At 41.4% G+C, this 23543-nt stretch overlaps 2 protein-coding genes across 3 annotated transcripts in view; one reads left to right on the top strand and one right to left on the bottom strand.

The window, feature by feature from the left end:
• The first annotated feature begins 425 nt into the window (after positions 1-425).
• LOC146576527 (uncharacterized) lies at positions 426-6456 on the top strand. 2 transcript variants are annotated; one of them, XM_085271858.1, is made up of 6 exons: positions 426-543; positions 1488-1671; positions 2069-2172; positions 2270-5002; positions 5556-5764; positions 5865-6456. In XM_085271858.1, exons 2-6 carry the CDS (start codon positions 1488-1490, stop codon positions 5956-5958), a joined length of 3324 nt encoding a protein of 1107 aa, XP_085127984.1. In that variant the 5' UTR covers positions 426-543; the 3' UTR covers positions 5959-6456. The 2 variants fall into 2 exon arrangements, with proteins under 2 accessions (XP_085127984.1, XP_085127985.1); XM_085271859.1 differs by having other exon boundaries at positions 445-543; positions 1485-1671.
• Positions 6457-6462: 6 nt separating this feature from the next.
• The window catches only part of vat1 (vesicle amine transport 1), a 32890-nt gene continuing 15809 nt past the window's right edge, over positions 6463-23543 (bottom strand). The window contains exons 3-6 of the mRNA XM_085271862.1: positions 20922-21092; positions 19697-19786; positions 17717-17958; positions 6463-12651 (exon numbers count right to left, since the gene is read on the bottom strand). Coding sequence (XP_085127988.1) covers positions 12319-12651; positions 17717-17958; positions 19697-19786; positions 20922-21092 — 836 coding nt within the window. The 3' untranslated portion in view covers positions 6463-12318. The remainder of the gene's footprint in view (positions 12652-17716; positions 17959-19696; positions 19787-20921; positions 21093-23543) is intronic.

Below are 23543 nucleotides of genomic sequence, written 5' to 3'. Positions count from 1 at the left end.
GTATTAGATTTGCAAAGAAATGACAGTTCTTGTTTCAGTTTTTTTACAATGAGTCAACAGCAAAATAAAAAAAACTACTTTTTCTATGAATTAACAAGAACTTTCAGTTTTATAATTACTTGAAAATCTGGACAGTGGGCTACCAGAACCTTTCCTGTATTTTTATACATTAATTAATTAATTTATTTTCACAAATTAAGCCCAAAAAATCGTGCTGACAGATTGAGATGGCAGATGAACCACCGTAGCCACCCCTAAAAAAGGCAGATGAAAGAAGAAACAAATAAACAAACAAACAAATACTACTACTACTACTAATATTAATCATAATAATAACCACGTATAAAGGAACAGTTTGGGAATTTGTATGATACAGATAATAGACCCGCAAACTTCTGCACGCACCGACTCACATGACACTTTGTCGCCCCCTAGCGCGGGGAAGAAAAATCGCACAACCGGTAGTTTCACTTTTCTTCCATTGCTCGTAAAGAGTGACGATCTTTGAAAGAAAGCAAGAAACGGTCGTGGAAGCGTTTTAAGGTCAGTGATGATTGCAAATCTGAAAGATATCCAAAGAATGCGACACACCGTAACTGCCTCGGGCGCATATAGAAGATCTGTCGATATGCGCTAAGAAGATTGGCAGTCGAGATGTTTTTGATTTTCTCTACTTCCTTGACAGTCGTCTGGCTGCAGTGTGGCTTTTCTTAACGCTCGCAGATGTGTTTTCACATCGTGTAGACACGAGCACACAAAAGCGCTTCTTTTTCGCAAGTTGAATAAATTTTTTTATTAATTTGATCAGATTTATTTTACAATTAGCACAGGTGTTGGCAACTTTGAATCCAGTAACATCTGCCGTGTATTACAAGCAACATCTGGTTTAAAAAGGCATTTTAGAGCAGCTTATTATTTGTCAGTTAGTTACAGACTAGTCGTGGGAAGCAGGAAGAAGGGGAGTAAGGGGCGTTAACCTCACTGGTACAATTTTACACACGAAATTTACACTCCTGTTGATATTGGACAAACATGTACGCAATACACGAAGTCTACGCGTTTTCTAGTCTTTCGTTTCCACATAGCAGTCTGGATATCTCAGTAGTTTTGACATTACAATGATATATTTTTTTGGTGTTAGCCTGCTGTTGCTTCAAATAACCAGCTGCAAAGTGTCTAGACATTTTTTCCCTACAATTTAATGAAAAATATTCTCTGTTGATGGAAACTGAGGATAGTTTTCTGTGTTGATGTACTTTCCTGGTAACCCCCAACAGAGGGAGTTGGACTATCAAATATGTTTCAATTCCTATTCACAGTTGTGGGGTCTTTCACTGAGAGATGTCATGTTCTAAATTTTAGCCATCATCATTTTGATTTTCATGTTCACCATTAATGCAAAATGAAAACATTTTAGTGTTTAGCCTTGCATTCAGCTTCGAGAGTTTTCCTTCTCACAGCAACAGTGATTGTGTTTCTTCCAGCAGATGGCAGAACCAGGCAGGACTGTGAAGGTGTGTGGACTGCCCACAGACATCGAGGATAACACACTGAAAGACAAGCTATTGATTTACTTCCTTAGAAAAAGAAATGGAGGAGGGGAAGTAGACTCTGTCACCTTCCTCAAGGCAACGCCTCTGGCTGCTCTCATCACCTTCGAGGACAGCGGAGGTCAGTAGGTTCAGTGTATGTTCACGTCTCCTCATCTGCTGTGTAGATCAGAGTGATTACTGTCTGAATAACTAAATGTTCTGTGTCAGCGGTCTTTCATTGCAAAAATACTGTTCATTAATCAGAATCAGAATACTTTATTAATCCCGAAGGAAAATAGGGCGGATTAGTTACATATTATACTGACTGTATTAACACTAAACAACTGTAAACCAACCAAAGATGGCATTCATTTACAAAAGTAATACACTGTACTACACTGTCTGCTGCCACCAGTGATTTACACTAAACTGGAATGTTGGCATTGAAGTCAATGGCGTGGCCAGTTGTAGAAACACTTAGTCAGGATGCTTCACAGACTGTGATTGATTTCTCTCTGATGACCCCTCTCGCACAGTGGCACAGAGAGTTATTCACCACAGGCTACACGTTCTGGATGTGGATGGGAAGAAGTATAAGCTCACGGTAACTGAGCATTGTGAAGATTTCGCTCCAGATCAGGTAGATTTAGCTGCTGCTCTGCACAATTTCAACAGATACAGTGTAAAATTATTAGTAATTAATTTGTTTTTCTCTTTTCTTTTTCTCATCATCATAGGTCGTCTTAAGCTTATCAGCAACAATTGACTACAGCAAGCTTCCAGGGGGAATCATGGCATTGACAAGCCTTCTTCAGAGCCACCACGATGTCCAGATCAACTATACTGCTACTGAGAAATGCTCTACAATATTTGGCTCTTACTCCACAGTGCAGGCAGCTTTGGCACAACTACTGGGTCATCCTGGAGGCTCAAACTCAGCAGAAAACTCAAAAGACTTGAGTCAGCCTACTTCCAGTGGTTTCCGGTCTGTTCAAAAAGCACAGAAGCATTATACACAGGAGTCAGAAGATCAGAGCAGAAAAGCCAACAAGCAAAGAGACAACAAAGAAAAAAATCACATTGACAGGCCAACTGACAACTACAGTTTAAGTTCAGAAAGAGACCTGACACCTGGTGGTTATACCTGGGAGGACACTGGTCAGGCAGATGGAGCTGCTTTGCAGCATTCTACAACCTCTGCGGATGATTTCTCACTAATTATGGATGGAGACATGTTTCAGTACCTACAGAAACACTGCCGGAAGGAATACCAGCATATCCTGAAGCAGTATGGGGTTGAAGTGGTGGATGTAACAAGTCAGGGTTTGACCACTCTGTTTCTGCATGTTACAGCAGCAGTTGGGGAGGATGGTCTAGAGGAGGAGCGCTTGAAGATAGCCAGAAAGGCTATAAGTCAGCTTCATGAGGACATTGAGGCCAAAATCCGTCGATCCCAGCTGCCCAAAGCTATCCTGCACCCCAGTGGAGGCCTGCAAAGGGCAATTGAGAACTTAAGTGTCAGACTTCCCAAACTTATTCTGAATGAAGATGAAAAAAATATTTATATTATTGGAAGCAGTAGTGATGTGTCAGAGGCCAAGCAGTTTCTTCTCCTGGACAATGTTAACCAGCGAGATAAAAAGGAAGATGTAGCTAGTCTCCTGAGATTTCCCTCATATGGTTCAAGTTTATACCCTCAGACTGATGAGGAGAGATTCACTCTCCCCACACCCTCCACTGTAGCATCGGGGGATGATAAGCTAGATGAGATGCTGAAGTCAGAGGAAGATGAACGAAGAGCTGAAGGAGCCAGAAGGTATAAATTAGCTGCCCGGTTTAAGGATTCTGGGCTAGCTGCGTTAAGCAGTCGACCAGCTGACTTCACTTTACGAACAAACTCATCTCCCAGCAGACAAACACGCCAAGGGCCAATGTTAGGGTATGATGTACTCTCAGAAACAGCAGGGACTTCTGGTGAGGCAGTTTCCAGAGCAGTACCCCAAAACACAGGAGGAGACATTTTGTTCAAGACTGGATCTAGTTTGGCATCTTCCTCGCTTCAAAATAGAACCTCTTTGAATCCAGATTTAACAGATGCTCGACCTAAGAATTCATCATCCCCTTTTAGTGGTACACAGTCCAGTTTGTCAGGAAGTCCTGCACCTCAGTCTGCTGGATCCAGATCCACCTTGAAGCGAGCCAGTAGTTTCTCAGGAACGCCTCAGCAGAAGGCTCAAGTTATGAGTCAGAAGAGTCAAGAAGATAGCAGCAAGTCCACAGTCAGAGCCAGGGGCAGGTCTTCTAGCTTCAGTACCCAAACAGGAAGGGACAAGCAGGAAGTCTATACTGCAGATCTTACAGTATCCAGGATAATGTGGAAACATATAAAAGAATCATACAGCTACCGAGTGGAAGATCTAGCTTCTGATGTCCAGTTAAAAGAGAGCAGCTTAGGTAGTCATGAGCTGACTGTTACCATAAGAGGAGCAAACTCATCCAAAGTGACTTCATGTCATCTAGGTTTGCAGAAGCTGGTTGACTCAGTTAGTTCAGACTTCTCTGTGCAGGAGGTGTCCTTGTCTGAACTGGGTATCACTGACAAAGCAGATGAAACCTTACAAGCTTGTTGTTCTGAAGTGCGGAGCCGCTTTAAGAAGGTTACTATCGAGATATTAGCCAAGAGCTTATATCTTCTTGGTCCACGGCAGTTGTGTTCCCAGGTAGGTGCTACCCTGCGGGAAGTATTTTCTGGAGACTCGGCTCAAATACCTGACAAATACCAATATTCCCCAACTTCTTTTCAAATGAATGAAGATAAAAGCACTAGCTTGCACTTTAACAGTAACTCTCAGGTGATTAGAGAGAGCCAACCAGGCAATGCTGATGGTACAAGTAGGAGTCGGGAATGGAGGACAACCTACAGAAGTGACTTTGGTGGGAGGGAGATTGTGAGTGGATCTATTGGTCTGGCAAGGCAAGATCATGTCATTAAGGAGAAAGTCAAGCCTATAGATCCAATGGAGATGGATGGACAGAAGGCTAAGTCATTTGTCAGTCAGTCTACACCAGGAAATGATAGTGTGAGGGGTCTGAATGGTGTCGGATCAACATTAACCCGCACTGAGAAAGGGACCACCTTACCTGCTACGCAGATAGGCAGTGTAGGTCAAGAAGAAGCAGAGATCCAGAACACCCCAGGGGAAGCCAAACCAGGCCAGGAGAGGCTGGGGAACATCTGTGTTTGTGGAGAAACTGGGATATCTGTGCAGAGAACAAAATGTGGAACTACTTTTTGCTCAAAGTGCTTGGACACGGTACATGTCCGCTGCAGAGTTTGTCATGAGACGGAGCAGAAACCTCGGGGCATCCTGGGCAAAATTGTAAAATCTAAACTAAACATCACTTTGCCAGGTTACAACAAGTTCTGTACTATCAAGATCACTTACAGCATTCCTGATGGTATCCAAGCGGTGAGTGGCTTAAAAACATTTCTCGCTGATATTTTGTTGTGCTTTATCTGAATGAGAAATTACACTGGCGCACCTTCTAAGCTTTCATTTCAGAGACTACAAATGAGACAATAAGAAAGGCTGCTCAGTTAGGACCTTTTCTTAAATCCGTTATAAATAGTTCAATTCTGTACAGAGCCCTTGTTACACATCAGGTGTGTGCAGACATATTAAAGCTCTGAGTTATGATTTCTCTAATTTTAAGCATTAGTTTGTCTTTTACCTGTGTTTTAGTTGACTCCTACAGGGTGTCAAGAAAGAATTAGCTAAACTTCAGAGGCATATTCTGATTCACATTGTTGCTATGAGTTCATATATGTGTGTTTCTTGATCGGCTGAGATCTGCAGATATCAGCCAGTATTCATTATTTTGTTGTTAAAATAAAATAGGCTGCAGTTACAATTCTGACCTTCTCCTGCAAAATAGCATGCAGCTATAGGCTGCCTTTCAGCTTATACACTGCAATACCGAGACCTTGTTCATGACTGCGCTCTTTGTGTTGCGTTTTATCAGGATGGGCATCCATCTCCTGGAAAACCATTTAAGGGAGGGCTATTTGAAGCCTACTTTCCAGACTGTCAGCCGACAAAGAAGCTGCTGCCCAGGCTGGAGAAAGCCTTCAGGCAGGGACTCACCTTCACAGTGACAGGCAAAGGGACAGATGCAAGGGTGACCTGGGACGGCATCCCACACAAGACCAGCTTACAGGGAGGCAAATCAGGGTGAGTGAGGCCAGCGAGGATGTCTGAGAGAGCTGCAGAATTAAAGGTCATAGTCAGTCCATGGACCTGACCTGAACAATGTTCTCTTTGTCTCTCTCAGGAATGGGTACCCAGATTCCACTTACTTGACGCGCTTGTCTGAGGTCTTGACCTCCCTTGGAATTGAGGAATCAACAGAAAAGCCCCATGATTAAAACATGTAAAAAATGTATTTCTTCCTTGTTTTATATATAAAAATAGCAGTATATTGGCGATCTTTGTGTTTACAGCACTGTTTTGCGGTTTTGATTAGTTGACAATCACACTTTGTTATAGTGAGATGTTGATATCTGATCATCCTTTAATTGTAGTCTCTTTTAAATAATGGAGTCATTGAAGACTGAATTTTAATTTTGTAACGTCCTTTACCAATTTTCTTTTAACAAGTTGTTCAAGAGTGAAGGGCCTATAGTATTTCACATGACAATTTTTTTAAAATACCGTTTCAGGTTATTTTGCAGAACAAATGAATATTAAAGTCTTCAATATGCACAGTACTGTATAGACCAAATAATTTGCACCGCACTGTGTGATTGTAGTTATCATTTAGTTTAGGAACAACAGACAGTAATTTGTAAAATATTCTGAATTTAATAAATTAATTGTCAAAAATCTGTCTTTGCTTCTGGGCACAGAAATAAAAAAGCACATTTCCTGTCTTTTTTTATTATGCTTTTTTTTATTAGTCCTGGAAAACATGTAAGGCATATGGTAACATTACACACTGAAGCGTTACAAGCTCTAAAGGCCATGTGGAGAACATGGCACCACGCAGTAAACCCAGAGTCAAGCACAGAAGCAGCATCAATTCAAAGGGTTTAAAAAACAAAGTTGAGACGAGAAAGTGTGTTTGCAACCATTTAAAAACAAAGAAGGGGGGGGGAAAAAAAAAGAAGAAAGGACAGAGTTTCTGTCCTTTCTTGTCCAAAACAAGACAAAGGACAGAGTATAGGAAATATAGAAATCAACCTGTTGGGTATGCCTTGTAGAAAGTTACCAGTGGTCACTGACAGGTGTGTAGTAGGATGGATGTGAAGTGGGTTTCTGAAGCATTCCCAGAGATAGGTTAAGATGTCTTGTAAATGTACCAGCTTGCCATGGAGGTTCCCATGCTGAAGGGTCTCAGGTGACGCAGGGGGGCAGCAGGCTGGCATTCTCCTCTCTCACACACACCACACAACTACATGACTACTAAACTAATGTGAAAGACACAGAACGGTACATACACACATGCCTTATTTTGTTGTTGTTGTTGACTAAACATGCATTCTAGTACTGTACATGACACGCCCAGCCAGGTTGTACTTCCTTACCCAACAGGTTGATTTCTATAGTGGTATTGTAAAGCGCTTTGGGTGCCTTGAAAAGCGCTATATAAATCCAATCCATTATTATTATTATTAGCATCTCTGCAATGCAGCTGCATTGCAATATCTCAAAAACGACTTCTAAGGATAATAGCTGCAGGCAGATGTGGTCGTTTGAGTTCGTAGTGTAGCGAACACAGTGGCTCTGAATGTGGAACTAAGCCACTTTCATCCTCCCTGTTTTGACTTAGAACACTAAAGCTTACTTAAAATGTGAGTACTGTGAAGGAAAATCGGTGTGACAGTTTGTGCAGTTAACTCAGTGAAACAATGATGTGTGTGTTAGTAAATTGAGATTTAAGTGGGTTCCTACATAGGGAAAACTGCTGTTTGGAATGACCTGAGAAACCATATAGAAGAAATAAATCACCACAAAGCAAACGGTGGGTGGGTGTGAGGGACTACAGCTTCAAGCCAAGACGGATAGAAAAGTAGCTGCTGGAAATACAACACTCACTGTACTCACTTTCTTTAGATCTAAAACTATGAGTGACAGTATAATCAAATCTAAAATGTTCAAAAAAACAAAACACTTTAATTTTTTTGGAAAACTTTGAAATACTTTTTTTTTTTGTTCCTCCCTTGCATTTCTGAGTTGTTAAGTACTCTTGCATAAGTGTCTGGAATGACTGGGAAACCATTTCAAGATGAGATTACAATTCAGCTTCACCACGGTGGAAAAGCTCTCAGGCTGCAGGCCACAGTAGGAAGGGGTGGGTTTTACTTTAACCGACGGATCCACTTGAACCCGAATTCAAGACGCGAAACACCCACCCCGCTGATTGAGTTCATGTCAAAGGCATCTCAGTTCAAAAGTACCCCGGGGAAAATGTTGAAAGAAAAAAGAAAAGGGATTTTAATCTGTTTTCCACATGCAGATGAATGCATGCAATTTCAAATTCCAGATGTCAAAGTAATGCTCTATTTTCTTTGAATGTGTATGCAGAAGGAAGAGGCTGATATGGAGAGGAGTTTTTGGCTGGCTGCTGGACTGCAACTGTTGCACCGGCCAAGAGGTTTTGCAGATGCAGCACAGGAAAAGAGGAATGACTCTTAATAATCCTTGAGTGAACTGAGATCAACTGCAAAGCGGAAATGTTGTGTCTGGGGCAGGCCAGAACTGAGCTATGATTAGCCAATAAGCAGAGGCTGTGCTCAGCTGTGTTACAGTACTGGCTTCCCTGCACAGCTGTGTAAAAAACATCTGGTCCCTCACTTGTTATACAAACCATTTTGGAAACAAACTGAAAGAAAAGAAATCCATAGAGAGGAATAGCACAGAGCTTTGGAGCTGGGGGAAATTTGCAGATTTACGACCGTCTTTTGGTGCAGTGGAGTTTTGAGTCTTAAATCCACCATGTTTTGTTCCTCTTCACTGTAATACTGATGTTATAGCTGTAAACCAACAGAGGGAATCATCCTATTGGGGCTGATATGATGTGAGACCTGGTAAAACACAGCGAAAAGCATTTACTAAATACATCTCAGATTGAGGTAAGGAGAGAGGCACAATGCAGGCCTATGCTTCAGCAAGACTACAACCAATCACCAAATACAGATTGTGTTAAACCTTTTATAAACTGCAGCAAAATTCTGTCAGCACCTGTGAGCATTTTGGGATATAAATCTGACACAATGTGACAACTTGTGTGAATTTTTCTTTTTTTTCCTCTTTTCTTCAAGGTTGACGGAAATGCATCCAACAACAGAATTTTCTTCATATTTTTTTTATGCACTGTTAATATTCAAAGCATGGACAGAGGAATATACATACAATTTGGCACACATGGTTTAAACCAACAGAAAGACTTCATCACATTTAAAGAGGAGTGCAGGTTGGCAAGTCCCCACATAAGAGTATGAGCTTTGAACTTTAAACCCTTGGATAACAAAAAACAAACGAACAAAAATATAAAGGTAAATCAAAATAACATAGTAAGTAAAACATCTTTTTTTTTTTTTCTCATTTCAAAACTGAAGCGTTTGTTTCTCACATGGCACTCGGAACAGAAGCACCGTCCACAGGTTCACAAAGGGAGCCCAGCAGATTAGAACAGAACACTAACCAGAGGCTGACAGGACACAATCACTCCCCACACCAGCGTGCCGGTCGCACTCCAGCCCACGTCGCTCGGACCTGCTCCACGTTTTACTTCCCACAGTCAAGGATGGATGAATGCTTTGATTTTAGCTGCCACCCAGGAGAAGTTGGCAAGCTGAAAATGAGGGGACTTTTGCATGAGTTTGTGTGTTTCTGTGTGTGTGTGTGCCACCTGTGCTTTCAGTGAGCTTTAGCAGATACAGTGGGAGCGCATGATGGGAAATGGGCTGCAAACCTGGAGCAAAATCAAAGCCTGTGCTGGACTGGAGTGAGACCGCCATGCTTGCAAGTGCATTAAGATCAGCGAGCAGAGTGCAAAATACTAATACCAACTGTCCTCATAATACAGGCCTCTTATCAGACAGGAGGGAGAGATAGAGTAAGATGTGTTGGTTGGTTGGTTTCAGAGCTACATCGTACTGTAGCAGAGTAGTGTAAGGAGGGAACGTCTGGTAGGAGTTGGGGGGGGGGGGGGGGGGGGGTGCTTTTAAAACCTGACAAATGACCTGAGGACACACGCACATCTTCACACATAATGGCACACCACACACAGCACATGAGGGAGGCCACTCATGCTAACACAACAACTTTTTTTCGGAAACATTTTTTTGTTTTTTTTGTTTTTTACAAAGTCACTAGTCACCATCTGAGTCTTGACACAGAGGCCAGACTCACAGACAGGCAGTGAGGCGGGCAGGTGGATAAATAGTCAAGGTTTAAAGTAGATTGACTCAGACGTGAAGGATTTGGTGCAATGAAATATGAAGGACTGGCCTTGAAGGGATAATTCACTCTCCAAAAAAATGAAAAGAAACAAATGTCTTTTCTCTGACCCGTAGTGCCACTTTTCTATTTAGATGGTCTCAGTGCCCAGTTTTCAAGAGACCGGCTGTAAAGGTGTCTAACTTCTCTTGAACACAGTGAAACTATATGGCACTTGCCTCAGGTGCTCAAATGAAATGCATCTGAACAGCTCAGCAGCAGTATCTTTTTCCAGGAATCATGGCCCAGTTATGCAAACAAATCCACAAAACTTGAGAACAGCTTCATTGAGGAACTTTTTCTCCTTTTACCCAACTACGCCTACCGACTAAAAGAAGAGTGCAGCTGGCTGTGCAAAGTAGGAAGCTATTAATCTAACCACTTGGTTGTGAGCATGAGCTTCTTGTCATGGGCAGATTCACTCTTCCTTTTGCACAGTGTCATGTGTAGTTTGAGGAAAATAGTTTGACCACCTTAAAGCAAGTGCTGTCCAATTTCATCATATTCAAGAGGAGGCAGACATCGCTCTCTCTATATAGAGTCTTAAAGGCCTAAGCCTTCAGCTCCTCATTCTCAATACATTTTACACCTGTTGAAGTACGTGTCGACAGCACCAACTGTTGGCAAATGTAGACTAAGAAAGCAGAAAGGAGAGACTCTGGGAGAGGGGGAGAAACAAACCACAGTGCCATCTCTGACGAGCCTGACGCCTGTTGCTATGCCGACCATAGAGAGGGAAGTGGCAAGAGGAGGGAGAGAGAGAGAGAGAGAGAGAGAGAGAGAGAGAGAGAGAGAGAGAGAGAGAGAGAGAGAGAGAGAGAGAGAGAGAGAGAGAGAGAGAGAGAGAGAGAGAGAGAGAGAGACAAAGTATGTACGCCAGCTTGAAGTGAATTCTCCTCTCTCAGGTCAGAATGATCGACAGGCGAGTGGTCGCTGTGAAAGGAGCCATGGAATTCCTCAAGGAGGAGTGAGGAGGAAGAAAGCCTTATCCAGAGTGAACTAAAAACTAAACTGGTATTCACCTTCTTAACTTGCTCATTTCAGACGATTCGCTATCTCAACATGACAGTGCTTCATTCATCACACTATGTTTGTGTTTGTACTTGTTTAAACAGAAACAAATTCTTCCTTAATTGGCACTGTGCACTTCTTGCCAACAGTTGGTCAGCTAGAAAAATCTGTAACTAAGGAGAAGGAAGCTGAGCAATGATTTCTGCCTCTCTATTCAACGTTGGACTGAAAGGCTCATTATGAGGCAAATTCATATTCAGGCTAGTGCAAAACTGCAGATTCTATATTAGCTTCACTTAATTTGGTGGGAACGAATGCACTGTTAAGAGGTTTCGCCTTGCTTTATATGAACACCGATACAAGCTTCAAGCTAAGTCCACATAAATGACAACCAGGGTTAGGTCTTGCAGTATTAACACTATTGTCTGAGCCATAAAACATCATGATAAAAGCCATGATGCAAATATCTCCAGAGGAGGTGCACCAGCCAATCACAGGCATCTCTGACTCATCCTTGGTGACATAACTAAGCGTTGGACACTGAGAGCAACGTGTGGGTGGGTGTGGTTCTCTCATTTTACTGCCTGTCTTTGTGCCTGTCTGTGGGTCCGGCCTGAAGGTGGGTGGGCAGGGGCGGTGGTGTGGGAGGTGTGTGTGTGGAGTGGGGGCAGGGTGGGGACTCAGCACAGTGAGGGGATGGGGAAGCAGAGGTGGCAGGTGGAAGTCAGAGCAGAACAATTTAGCACAGTGGGAGTTGAGGTGCAGAGGGGCACGGGGTCGAGGGTGGGGCCGGTGTGAGAGTGGGGATCATTGTTGTCAGGGAAACAGTAATTTGCCCCAGGCCTGGACCGTACCCACAATCCTCCATGGTCCTTCTGTCTCTGCCATTATCGTTATGTTTTTTTTTTTGTTTTTTGTTTTTTGGCCGTTTCCACTCAATGTCAGAGAGGAAGATAGGTTCAGAGCTTCGATGTGATCAGAATCTTTAAGACATAAATGCAAGAAAAGGAAGGGAGGGGGAGGTGGGTGGAGCCAGGTCTGAGTAATCGCTGTCATTGTGGACCCAAAAGGTGATGGAGAGGGGATGTGAAAGACTGACAATGCTGTGATCATTTTCTAATCCATCCTTCTAACCCATTCCCATTCTTACTTCCCCCCCAACCCCACCCCATCCATCTAAATTGCCAAATCCATCCCCACAATCCCACACCACACCCGAGATCCCAAGACAAACTCCCTGCTGGTCTGCTTGACTATCCATCCATTCAACCCTCTCACTTCTCCTCCTTCTTGGGTTCTTCCTTCTTCTCCTCTTCCTTCTTCTCCTCCTTCTTGGGCTCCTCCTTCTTCTTGTCATCCTTCTTGTCATCCTTCTTGTCATCCTTCTTGTCATCCTTCTTGTCCTCCTTCTTGTCATCCTTCTTCTCATCCTTCTTGGCATCGTCCTTCTTCTTGTCATCCTTCTTCTTATCCTCTTTCTTCTTATCCTCTTTCTTATCCTCCTTCTTGGTCTCCTCCTTCTTCTCTTCCTCGGGCATCGGCTCTGTAGTGAGGATCACTTTGCCAATGTTGTTCCTTTCCTGCATCTTTCTCATGGCATCACCCACCTGGAGGAGAGAGGGAGAAGCTGATTATTTAAGGCGAGATGAAAGAGCAAATAGCGAAAAGGAGCAAAGGGAAGCTTTTAAACAGTTCTCTTTGAGACAGAAGAAGCTAGTATCATCCCTCCAAAAACATTTCCACAGCAATATGTGTTTCTTTACATTATCTGCCTCCAATTTCCCTTCTTGACACCACAGCCTGGAAACAAATATTGCAAGCTTGCTCTTCAAATATGACTTTAATATGCAGTATATGAGAAATTATATTTGTTTAGATGAGACTTTAATAATCTTTGAGGGGAAATTAGATTGTTGCAGCAGTACACAGCAAATAAGAAGTGGTAACAGGATAACGGAGCAAATGGAGGGAATAATGAACACTTCAAACATGCATTATTTAATATTAGTGTGTCTTAAATATAAAAATAGTGAATGTTTTAATGATGGGCCAACTAAAATCAAAATCACTTTTTGCTTCATTTTATCAAATTCACCCATTCTATCAAATAACAGACATCCCCCCACAATATTAAGATGTTTTAATCACTACGCATTAGGAAGGAAGTAACAGATTTCCTCAAGAAGACGGAGTGTTGATTACATGGAAGTAAGTAGTTTGTGTTTAAAGCAAAAGAGGGAATACTTTGCTGAAATGCAAACTTGAAGCCACTGGCTTTCAACTGATGACAACTTAGGTATTGCTTTTTAAAATGTAATCTACATTTATAAACATTCATCAGCTTCATAATAGCTGATGGTTCTACTACAGCTCAGCTTGGAAATATTGTGCAAGGAAACTTTCCACTAAAAATACATTTTGCAGTAAAACTTTCAAAGTATTGTGTAATTCAGATTGCTGAAGCGTTAAGCCTAAACTTAAGAACTGATTTTCTTTCCTAAGACCAAGGATTGAGGATTTTATGCTCCATCACTTCAAGTAAAATTTCTTTTAAGAAGAGATTTCTTTGCTGGCTAGAATGAACAGGATTATAGTGACCAAAATATGTGGTACTGTAGAATTTGGCATGTCATTCTTATTGAAAGGTTGGCCTGGAAAAATGTTACACCGTCCTATTGAGGTGCTTATTGGGTTAAAATGATTAGAAAAAAGAAGAAGTATGAAGTGGCAAATCTGATATTTATGAGATTTTCTTTCCAAAAACTAAATATTTCACGTTGGGGACAGATGAGATTACAACCCTCAGGCTCCCCTTTCCATATTGATGGATGGGTGATGTTGGTCCTACTGCTCCTTCATCATAATGATGAGTGGAGAATCCCAGCCAGACTGGCCCCACCCTCCTCTTGACCACTGGGCTCTGTCCACTGTCTGTTCCCGTCTCCATCACATCTCCCTCCCTCCTTCCTCAAATCTCGCTATTTGCGCGAGGCAGGCAGACCACCTAACGACCAATGCCACGGCAACAGGGCCATCTCCTAGCAACGTAAAGCCTGGCTGAAACGTGGCCCTGACGACTTAGACACATGGGAAAGGGAGAGGAGGAGGCGGAGGGAGCAACTGGTATCCCACAAATGAAGAACAGGCAATGAAAGAAAGGGAGGGGTGAGTCCAGGAATTATAAGAATCATCTTCGATGTGAATGAAAGTCACAGACTGCCTCCTTTTAACGACTCCACCGACTTCTAGGCTTCACTCTCTAAGATCTGCCAACCTCTCTCACTCCCAGGCATCTTGATAAGGGTGTGCTATTTGTGGCTACTTACATGACCATTATCTTCTTGGAAATCGGTGCAGATGTAGATAATGAATCCTGAGGAACTACAGGAAAGGAAGGAACAGTCTAATTTACAAAAAACATGGTCCTAGCATGTTCATTGATTACTGGAGGAAAAACAAAGAGTGACAGTGGGGGGGATGGGATGTGATGAATGGGGTCAAGATGTGGCATTTCAACCGAGGTCATAAAAATCGATCAACTATCTGTCATGGTCTGCTGTGTCATTAGTTTTTCCAAGTCTCTTTTTTTCAGTTAACTCCTCTTATTTGTAAGTTTCTGTTGTGTATGTGTCCATTTTATTTCGTGCCTTTATTATTTTTTCCAATATTTTTATGGTCTGATTTGCCTTTTTCCCCTCGCCTGTTGATTGCCATCCTGCTCTACTTTATGTACTTTTAGACCTGTTTTACTTAGTCTTTGTGACTTTTCCCTCCCCATTTCTGTCGGCGACTCCCCTTCTTTTCTCCTCCTGTTTGGAAATTTTTATCCAATAAGATAAAAGTTTTTTCAGTTCAGTTATTTATTTTTTGCTGCAAAATGAGACTGAAGCAAACCAACAGTGTCACTAAAACCTGTCATAAATGTTGCCATGTGGTCAAGTTGTTGTTATTAACAGTGATAAATTATCATAAAAATCCCCTAATTTTTCTTCTCCAGAAATAAATTGACATTTGAACTCAGCAACCTGTTCTATATGAGTTTAACCTGGTTACAACCTGGCAGCCATTTGAGTCGAGTTCTCTCAAGTTGTGCGTTCGCATTTATAAATTATTTAAGCAAATATATGAAACCTTTGACAACCACAGAGTGATTGCAGTCAGTCCAAGTCTGACAGCAACTGTTTGCAGAAAGGTTGCCTCCTATCAAGTGACCTGTGTAATCACGATCACTGGCCGTAACACCTCCAAGCTCTGGACAATTTTAACTTGTATGACTGAGCCATTAGTTTGCTGAGCCGATTAAATGTAAATTTGCTCGGGTTGCATGATCACGGGATGGTGGCGCATGAGGTGAGCCCTCTTGTTCATCGTTTTCCCAGAGTATTTTTATTTATCTAATAAAATAAATGGATTCCCTGTATCGCCACGTAATTGCCACATAAAATATCAGGATACTAAGCTGTATCGATTTCTTTGCCCCAAACCTTAACTTTAATGGTCTTCTCCCTCCATCTGTAAATTAATTAACTTAATTATATACTCTGCAATGCATCTTCTGCCTTGGTGCCTGCGTTTGAAAAGTACACTAAAACATAACCCTATTAACCCACAGCTTTTACTTCTACTAGCAGAAGTGTGACTGGCTACGGTTACATCTTCTGACTGAAGATTTCAGGTCAGCTGTTTACATGGAATGTGATTTAATATGGTCTGAGTTTTACATGCATGGATGCACAAACACTAAACTGGGACAGTGTAACATGCATAAGAGTAATAAACAGAGTCATTTTCACTCAAACTGCAGCCCTGAATTTTTACAGGCATTACCCAGGAAAGAACATTGGAGAGTTGGATTGGACATTAATCGGAATTTGACCTGTCAGCTCCCTGGTCCTGTGATATTTCACTGTGCCATTGTAAGATGACATAGCCAAAAGTAGAGTGAATGTACAGCAAATGAGTGGTTGTCAAGTTTCCTACAGGCGTATTACCAGAAGCGAGAAGGCATTCAAAGCAGACCATAACCTGCTTCATGCCAAGTACGAGTAATGATCCAACTGGTTTCTCCTAGCATTAAGTTCTTGTGAAAGTTCTTATCCCTTTGATGGGTGTTGGAGCAGCTCTCTGATCTGAAGCAGTTTCCATTATTATCTTCTTTAAAATCAAACTCCACGTAGGGCCAATTCAGCTCAAACCACCATTTTTACAAAATCGTAAAAAGTGTTTACAACCTTTGTTTAGAAAAAAAAAAAGGAATCATTTATGTACTATAATTTCTTTTTAAATTCTGATCAGTTTATGAAAAGGTCCCACCCTATGCAACCATTTTAAATTTCAGTCAGTTTCAGCCGTTTCATATTTCTTTGTATGGAGCTTTTAAACCTTTCAGAATCATTAGGCTTCATGTAAATCTAACCCATGTTTGCAGACTTTGTCCAAAAACTTGCTCCAAGCCAGACAGAGATTATACCTTCTCTTCTGTGTATTTCCACTCTCCTTCCAAGTCTCTTTCTCATACATCAGGGCCCCTCCCTAAGACAGAGGCACACGCTGACTAAAGGATGTCACCATAGCAACAAGAGAGAAAGAGCAAAAAAGATACACTGTGAGGAGGGAGAAGGAGAGAATACAGCGAGACAGAGAGAGACAGAGAGGGAGTCAATAACCTAAAGACAGAGAAAAAGAATCTGATAGAAAGAGCAGACAGATGGAGAGGCAGAGAAAGAGCGTCAGATGGCGGAGAAAGGCAGCGGGTGTTTCTCTCCGGTCCCAGTCACACAGCCAAAATACTGACCAGCTCTGACTTTGACAACAGAAGATATCAGCCTCTGACTCTCTCTCTCTCCGTCTATCTGTGTTTTTCACACCATCTCTATTCATATCTGTTAGCAGCGTTAATTTTGTCAGCAACAATCTGAGTCTGTCTGTCTGACTGAGACAGAGCGCTTCTTCTGCACAAACTTTGGCTGTTGAATGGGAGGCCTATTGAATCACGGCCACACCCAGCTTCTGCAGATCCTACCACCAAATGCATAAACAGACACAGGCCCACCTGGCATTCACATCCATTTTAAGAAAGGGGGGGGGGTTGTAAATGTGAGTCAATAAGCATATATATTAGAGGTGTAAATGCACCCGTGTTGTGATAAATCATCTGGTCTTACAAAAAAAAAAAAAAAAAAGATATAAAGGACATGAAATGGAAACTGTTTAGTGGCAAATTCAGCTAAAAAGGAAAACTACTGCATATATCTTGTAAAATACAGAAGATTTTCTATTATTAATATAAGTTTTGAAAAAAATTTGATGAATTTCTGCTAAATTGTAAAGATTAGCAGAAATTCATCTAAAATAGAATTTAGATTAACAAATGAACTAAATAAATACAAGCCATTACATTTATACTAAATTAATGTAATGTCAAAAATTCTAAGGCTACACTGTAATAGTCCCTGCAATGACCTAATCTACTCAACTACACTGACCACTTTAAGCAAAATTTCAAAAAACAAAAAAAATAACAATGATATAATCTCATAGTATTTAACCGATCATAGCCTCTACTTATAAATTTATTTTATGTGAGAATAAAGAACGTAATCCACCAAGACATAATCCACATGAGACTAATAGTAATTACTGGCATAAATAGGCAAGCACAGAGACACAAACCTGCTCAAGATGCCAAGTAGAGTCAATGCGGGGTTTGATTTTGCCGTCCTTGTAGAAATCCAGAATGGTATTCATTGCCTCGGTGATGAGCTCTGTCTCCCCATCTAGGTAGCCAAGGTGGAAGCCACACACCGACTTGTTTCCCTGAATCAAGCTGAGTGTGTGGATGGAGAACTGGTGGTACCAGTTCTTTGCCACAGCAAGCAGGTTCTTCTTTTGTCCTGCCAGCATGTTAGCCGCTCCTGGCAGAAAAAGTAAGAGCTTAAATCGCTTATCACTGGAATAAAAAGCTTAAGAAAGACTTTCAACTAGAAACTAACTTAGAGCAGGCCAGCTACACACCTGCAGTCAAAGGTTTTATGACTACCTTAAATTCATGAAACACAGACTACTCAAAACTCTTTGTGTTGGCTCCTACCATTGAACTGTTATTGAGGCTGGCAAATTTATATGTCTATAGATATTAAGATATATAATATGGGGAGTTGTAAATAGATGGGGAAGGAACTGGAACCCTTTATTCTGCACTCTTTTGTTAGACCACACCCATTTTCAAACTACACCTCAGTTTTGATCTCAACTTCTCATCCTCAGTGGTGAGGATTAATACTTATTTTTCCACAGACAGAAACATGCATGCACGCCTGCCAAAATAGTCTAAATCTTCTTTGTGGTAGTAATAATACAGTATTTTCTCCAGGACAAAATTTTGCCATGAGATTCAATTATGAAATTTCCCAGTCCCCCACCAACTTTCTCAGTTTTTTTTCATCTGCAACAGCTTTACCCACCTGATAACCTATTTTCATTTCCTGATAACCTATTTTCATCTTAGTGGTGAAAGACCCACTCTATTAATGTATTAAAAAATGAGCAGAAAATTGGACGACAGGTAATTTTTTGTCAAGTAATGTACACAAAAAGATCACAAATGTTTCTTTTTAACTGGTCATTTAGTGTGGAGATTTGCCGTTTTGGCTGTTTTACGTCACTGTAAATTGAATATCTCTGTCAAGCGTCAAGTGCTGCACCTTGTTATATCGAGTTTGTTGTTTCCCTTCTGTCTCCCCTCAGTCCTCAAACTCTCACCTACACCTTCCACCCTAAAAAAAAAACCTCTTTAGCACTTCAGCTGTCACTGTCAACACATCCCTATTCCCCCTCATCCTGCGTTCATGTAGCCTATGGCCTCACTGTGTGAGCTTTTCTCAAGGGAAACAGGGGACACAAAGCATGCTCTGACAGAAAGAGGGACCCAGTCTGCTACATTCAGACACATTCCAGGTTTCTTGCGCATAAAACACTCATTGTTCGGCTATGCATACTTCTGATAAGCTGGAAAAGAAGCTGAGGGAGAGGATGGTGGGGTGGAGCTGGAGGGTTTTGTGGGGGTGACATGGATGAATGGGCGAGGGTGGAGGGCACCATGCTGGGTAGTAGGTTTCTGAGCAACATGCAAAGGGAGCACCCTGTTCTCCATGGATGCCGACCCCACCCACTGCATGTATACTGGTTCGAGTTTGGCATCTCAACACAGCTAGTGTAAAGGGCTTCCCACAAATGACATGCAGCATGCCGATGACATGGGCCTCTATTCTGCCCACCACTCTACTAGTCTGCTACAAATTAAAGGTTTGACATCATCGGTCTTATATTGGGTATATTGTCTTTTGTTGATGTGCTTTATTTCAAGCTGTAGAGTTGCAGTTAAAAAAAATGAAGCAGTAAATTGAAGCCTTAGCATTCCTACTAATGTTACATGACGCTATAATAAGGTCACCAACAATTATAATGGCCAACATTTTGGTTTAGACCTTAAGTTTTAGAAAAAAAAAGAAAAAAAAAAGTGGCCACTTAATAGTATAGTTAAAAAATTACAGCCCAAATTATTGGCCTGTTCTTCCAAAGCAATGTTGTGGATGGCTGTCTCGTGAAAATTACCAACTGACTCTCAAGCATTGGCCTTGTTTTTCTACTTACCATAGGTAATAAGTTTGCCCATAGGCTTCAGCAGGTTGTAGGCCTTATGGGTATCTGATCCTCCAAGAGGGTCCAGTATTATGTCCATCCCTGGAGCAGAATAGAGAAGAAAGGGACAGTCATCACTGGTGTGAATTCAGAGAGAACAGCCTGCCAAGTCTCCTCAGCAGCCACCTCTGCATGGCAGAGTTCACTGGGAGTAGCAAGTGTGGCCAAGTCGCACCATGTTTGCACAGAGACGAGCCCATATATTCCAAGAGACGTAAGAAGAAGAGTCGAGTAAGGGCCTGCTTGTTTGATGTTCTTTCATTCTTGTCACTGATCAGACCAGAGGGATAAAATGACTTTCTGTTGCTGTCCATTCCTTGGAGGATAGAATAATAACCTACCCTCTGAACAGATGGTAAAGGATGGCAATCTAACTATGAAGGTTTCTTTGTGGCTTATTAATGGTGAACTATATAAGCTCAGGCCTAATGATGCTCCTTTCCGCCAGAGGGGACTCCTCAAATTGGGCTACCCCTCCTTGCTCTATTAAACCCTGCTTTTATTGATTGTGGGAGGCTCACAGCAGGACTCCGCCTTGACCACAGCACACATAAATTGACAGGCAGCCAAAGACACAGAGGGAAAGGTAGAGAGCAGGACTGCACATTGATCCAGGCTTCTAATTAGATACATTGTGTCCAAAGTGTCAGTTCTCGCTATCTGTCTCTGTAATGCCTGTCTGTCTAACTCTATGTTACAAAGAACAGAGACGGCCTGAAGAGGGGACTATGAAATGAGCCACCAGCATAATAACAGTCTCCATCCTGCTAGGATCACAGCAGTAGTTGGAAGGAGAAACAGGAACTGAACATTGTTTCATTTGACTGAAAAGCTGAATTCTTTTGTGCTCATCTTGGCGAGTCCATCTACATAAAACTGTGTGGATACGTTGTTGGTGGCAGTGAGAATCCAAACAGTCACTGTTTAGTGAAATGAGTTTGCTGGGTAGGGAAAATGACTCCCTACATGCTATCCGTCTAGTGCACATTGCAGCCAGCTCTGTCGAGAAAGACAATGTGGTTGAAAATGTATCATCTCAGTGTTTGCAGCCACACAGTACTGGTTCTTGCCAGGGGAAAATATCAATCTGAATTTCAGATTGTTTCAGTTTCAAATATGAAACAGTCTCAATATGAATTTAGGCAGCTTTAACAGTGCATATGGCTAATTTTCTTACCTTTTGGACTGATCTTGCGGACTTCCTCCACATAGTCCTTGGTGCGATAGTCAATGGCATGCGTAACTCCACCCTGGGTGATGGTCTCATGTTTACTGGCTGAAGCAGTGCCAAACACAGTCACATCCTTCACTGTCTTGCACAGCTGAGTAGCTGCAATCCCCACACCACCTGAAGGAAGACAAGAGTTAATTTGATGTGTGAAATCATGAACTGCAAAAAAAAACACGATTTGTAATGAATTCTAGTGCAAACTCTATTTGGCATGGATTTATAACCAACTTAATCTTTCAAGGCAACACCCTGAACAAAACATACCTCAACACAAGCATCTAGGAATTTCCATTCTACACATACTTATGGCAGGTAAATGTGATTTTAATTATTAATTCTCCCAAACAAGCAAGTCAATATCAGTGTGAATGTGTTTTGCTCAGGGGTATGTAAGGAGCGCATTAAACACAATCACATTAACCCAGCTGGCCTGGGGTGAATAGACACCCACACACATCCAGGTCTGGAGAAAGTAGCCATTGTAGCTCAAATGACATCGAATTTCTGGTTCTCTTATTTGAAACAACCTGTCAAAAATTCCAAAGTCAAAAAAAAAAAAAAAAAAAAAAAAAAAAAAAAAAGTAGCTCAAGTCTTTTTTCCCCCACCATTTGGAAAATGACAGTTGGATTACAAATGAAATAGTTCCTTATGATCATGTCAGCTGAAAACAAAAAGGGCTCCACTGTCCAAGACTTTAAAGACAGATTGGATGTTTTGGATATCTGTGTTTTTTGTGTGCTGTATTCCAAAGTGTGTACATAGTTGTGGCAAAAGCCTCTGCCAGTGTTTGCAAAGGCAGCCAGCGCAAGAAGTAATAGGTTACTGATAAGCAGTGGCTTGTTTGAAATAGGGCCTGACTTGAGGACTTGAACTGAAAGGCATCCATAAAGGTCATTCATGCCTGACCAAGTAAAGAGTGCATCTTATCTGAATCAGAGAGTAAAGCAAAACATATTTAAATAACAAATTTTTAATTGCATAGTTGGGCTGCCTGTCTGCTAGAAAGGTTTGGAGTAGATGAATAATTTGCATGCTTACATAGACATCTACACTTAAATATTTAGTAGACTATGGAAGATCAAGAGCAAGATCATCTTAAAGACAGGAAGACAGAGACATGCATGAGAAGCACACATTTGATTGCCCTTGTGCAAAAGATTAGACTTGTGGAATTGATTGTTGTCAATAAGTTATCTTTACATACAGTGATAAAATGCACACAGTAGCAAAGTGTTTTGAACATGCCGTGGGATGTGTTGTTTTCAGTGCTTTCGATAACGTTGGAATTTTCGTTTCTTTTGTGATGCACAGAGCGAATGTTGTGCATCAGATGACACTGATGCACCTCTAGTCCCTTCATATAAACGTAAAGATTATTCTGAGCCAGTGAACCAGTCTTTTCAGAGCAACGTCTCAGCAGTTCCTCTCTGCGGATGCACTATTGCATAAAAACAGCAAAAAATAAATAAACTGAACCAAGATTTAATGATAGGATTAGGCCCCATTCTCTTACCAGCATGAAAAATAAAATGGTTTGCTTTTACTCCCGTGTTAAAAATAAATGAAAGTTTTGTAACTAAAATGTGTTATAGAGGAGAAAGAACCAGGAAATAAAAGCCGAATTTTTTAAAATTCAACTGCTTCAAAAGCCTTATTTTCAATGTGACGACAAGAAATTCTTTTTATTTTGTGATTTTAATTTGACAGCCTTCGACCAGGAGAGGTGAATCAATCACTCTGCATTGGTGTTATCAAGCCTACTGACACCAACGTTATTGAAGGGTATGAGAATCAAAGCTCTTGCTGCTGGACATGAAGTAAAAATGAAAGTGAACAATAAACTGTTTTTTGATACACAGTCACCAAAATCATTCAAGGAGCGTCTTTTAAAGAAAAAAAAAAAAAAAAAAAGTAGTTACAGCGAACGGCATATTTAAAATCACAATAATTCCTTTAGTCAGTTCAAAAGACTTAAAACAAACACTTCATGGTTCACAGCAATGATTCTGATCTCATTTTCTGTTAGATTTGAATCTTTCACAGGGTTCAAAAAAGGGTCAAAAAACTTGTAAAGACAAATCCAAATCATTTTAATTTGCTTCCTTCACAAACCTTCATTTCAGTGTAAAGAAAGAAATGTATTCTGTGTTGTTTTGTTGATGTAAGAGCCCGAGTCCAGGAGAGATGAATCAGCCGCTCTTCGTTACTATAATCACGCCTGCTGACACCGAGGGTACAACTAACGAGAAAACAAAATCGAGGCTGTTGCTGTTGGATGTGAGTGCCGTCACGGCTGCGTTATAACAGCACCGTCTCTCCTTGTCCTCAGTGAGAAACCAAGTTTGCGTTGCCAAGGAAACCTCGGCCAAATTGCCGACAATGACTGAGCAGAGGGAGCCATTTTGTTTCAATAACTGCTCTTGCTTTGGGCAAGTTTGTCATTAGTATCATATCTTACGTTATAATTAATATGTGATAACAAACAGTTCATCACAAAGCTGCATGCATGTTTCCACACATTCGAACACAGCGCAAACATGCCTGCTTGACTTGAGTTTTTGCACTAG

This window comes from Mchenga conophoros, linkage group LG4 (assembly GCF_057382185.1).
Source record: "Mchenga conophoros isolate Kocher_MC1m ecotype Shallow Benthic linkage group LG4, M_conophoros_male_GT1.1, whole genome shotgun sequence".
Classification (NCBI taxonomy): Eukaryota; Metazoa; Chordata; class Actinopteri; order Cichliformes; family Cichlidae; genus Mchenga; species Mchenga conophoros.
The sequence above is the reverse complement of the archived record's forward strand: the minus strand, read 5'-3'. Positions and strand labels throughout refer to the sequence as shown.

Coding starts and splice junctions, on each gene's coding strand:
- LOC146576527 (XM_085271858.1), top strand. CDS start 1,488: ATGGCAGAACCAGGCAGGACTGTGAAGGTGTGTGGACTGCCCACAGAC. Junction 1,672..2,068: donor CACCTTCGAGGACAGCGGAG/GTCAGTAGGTTC, acceptor CCTCTCGCACAG/TGGCACAGAGAGTTATTCAC. Junction 2,173..2,269: donor AAGATTTCGCTCCAGATCAG/GTAGATTTAGCT, acceptor TCATCATCATAG/GTCGTCTTAAGCTTATCAGC.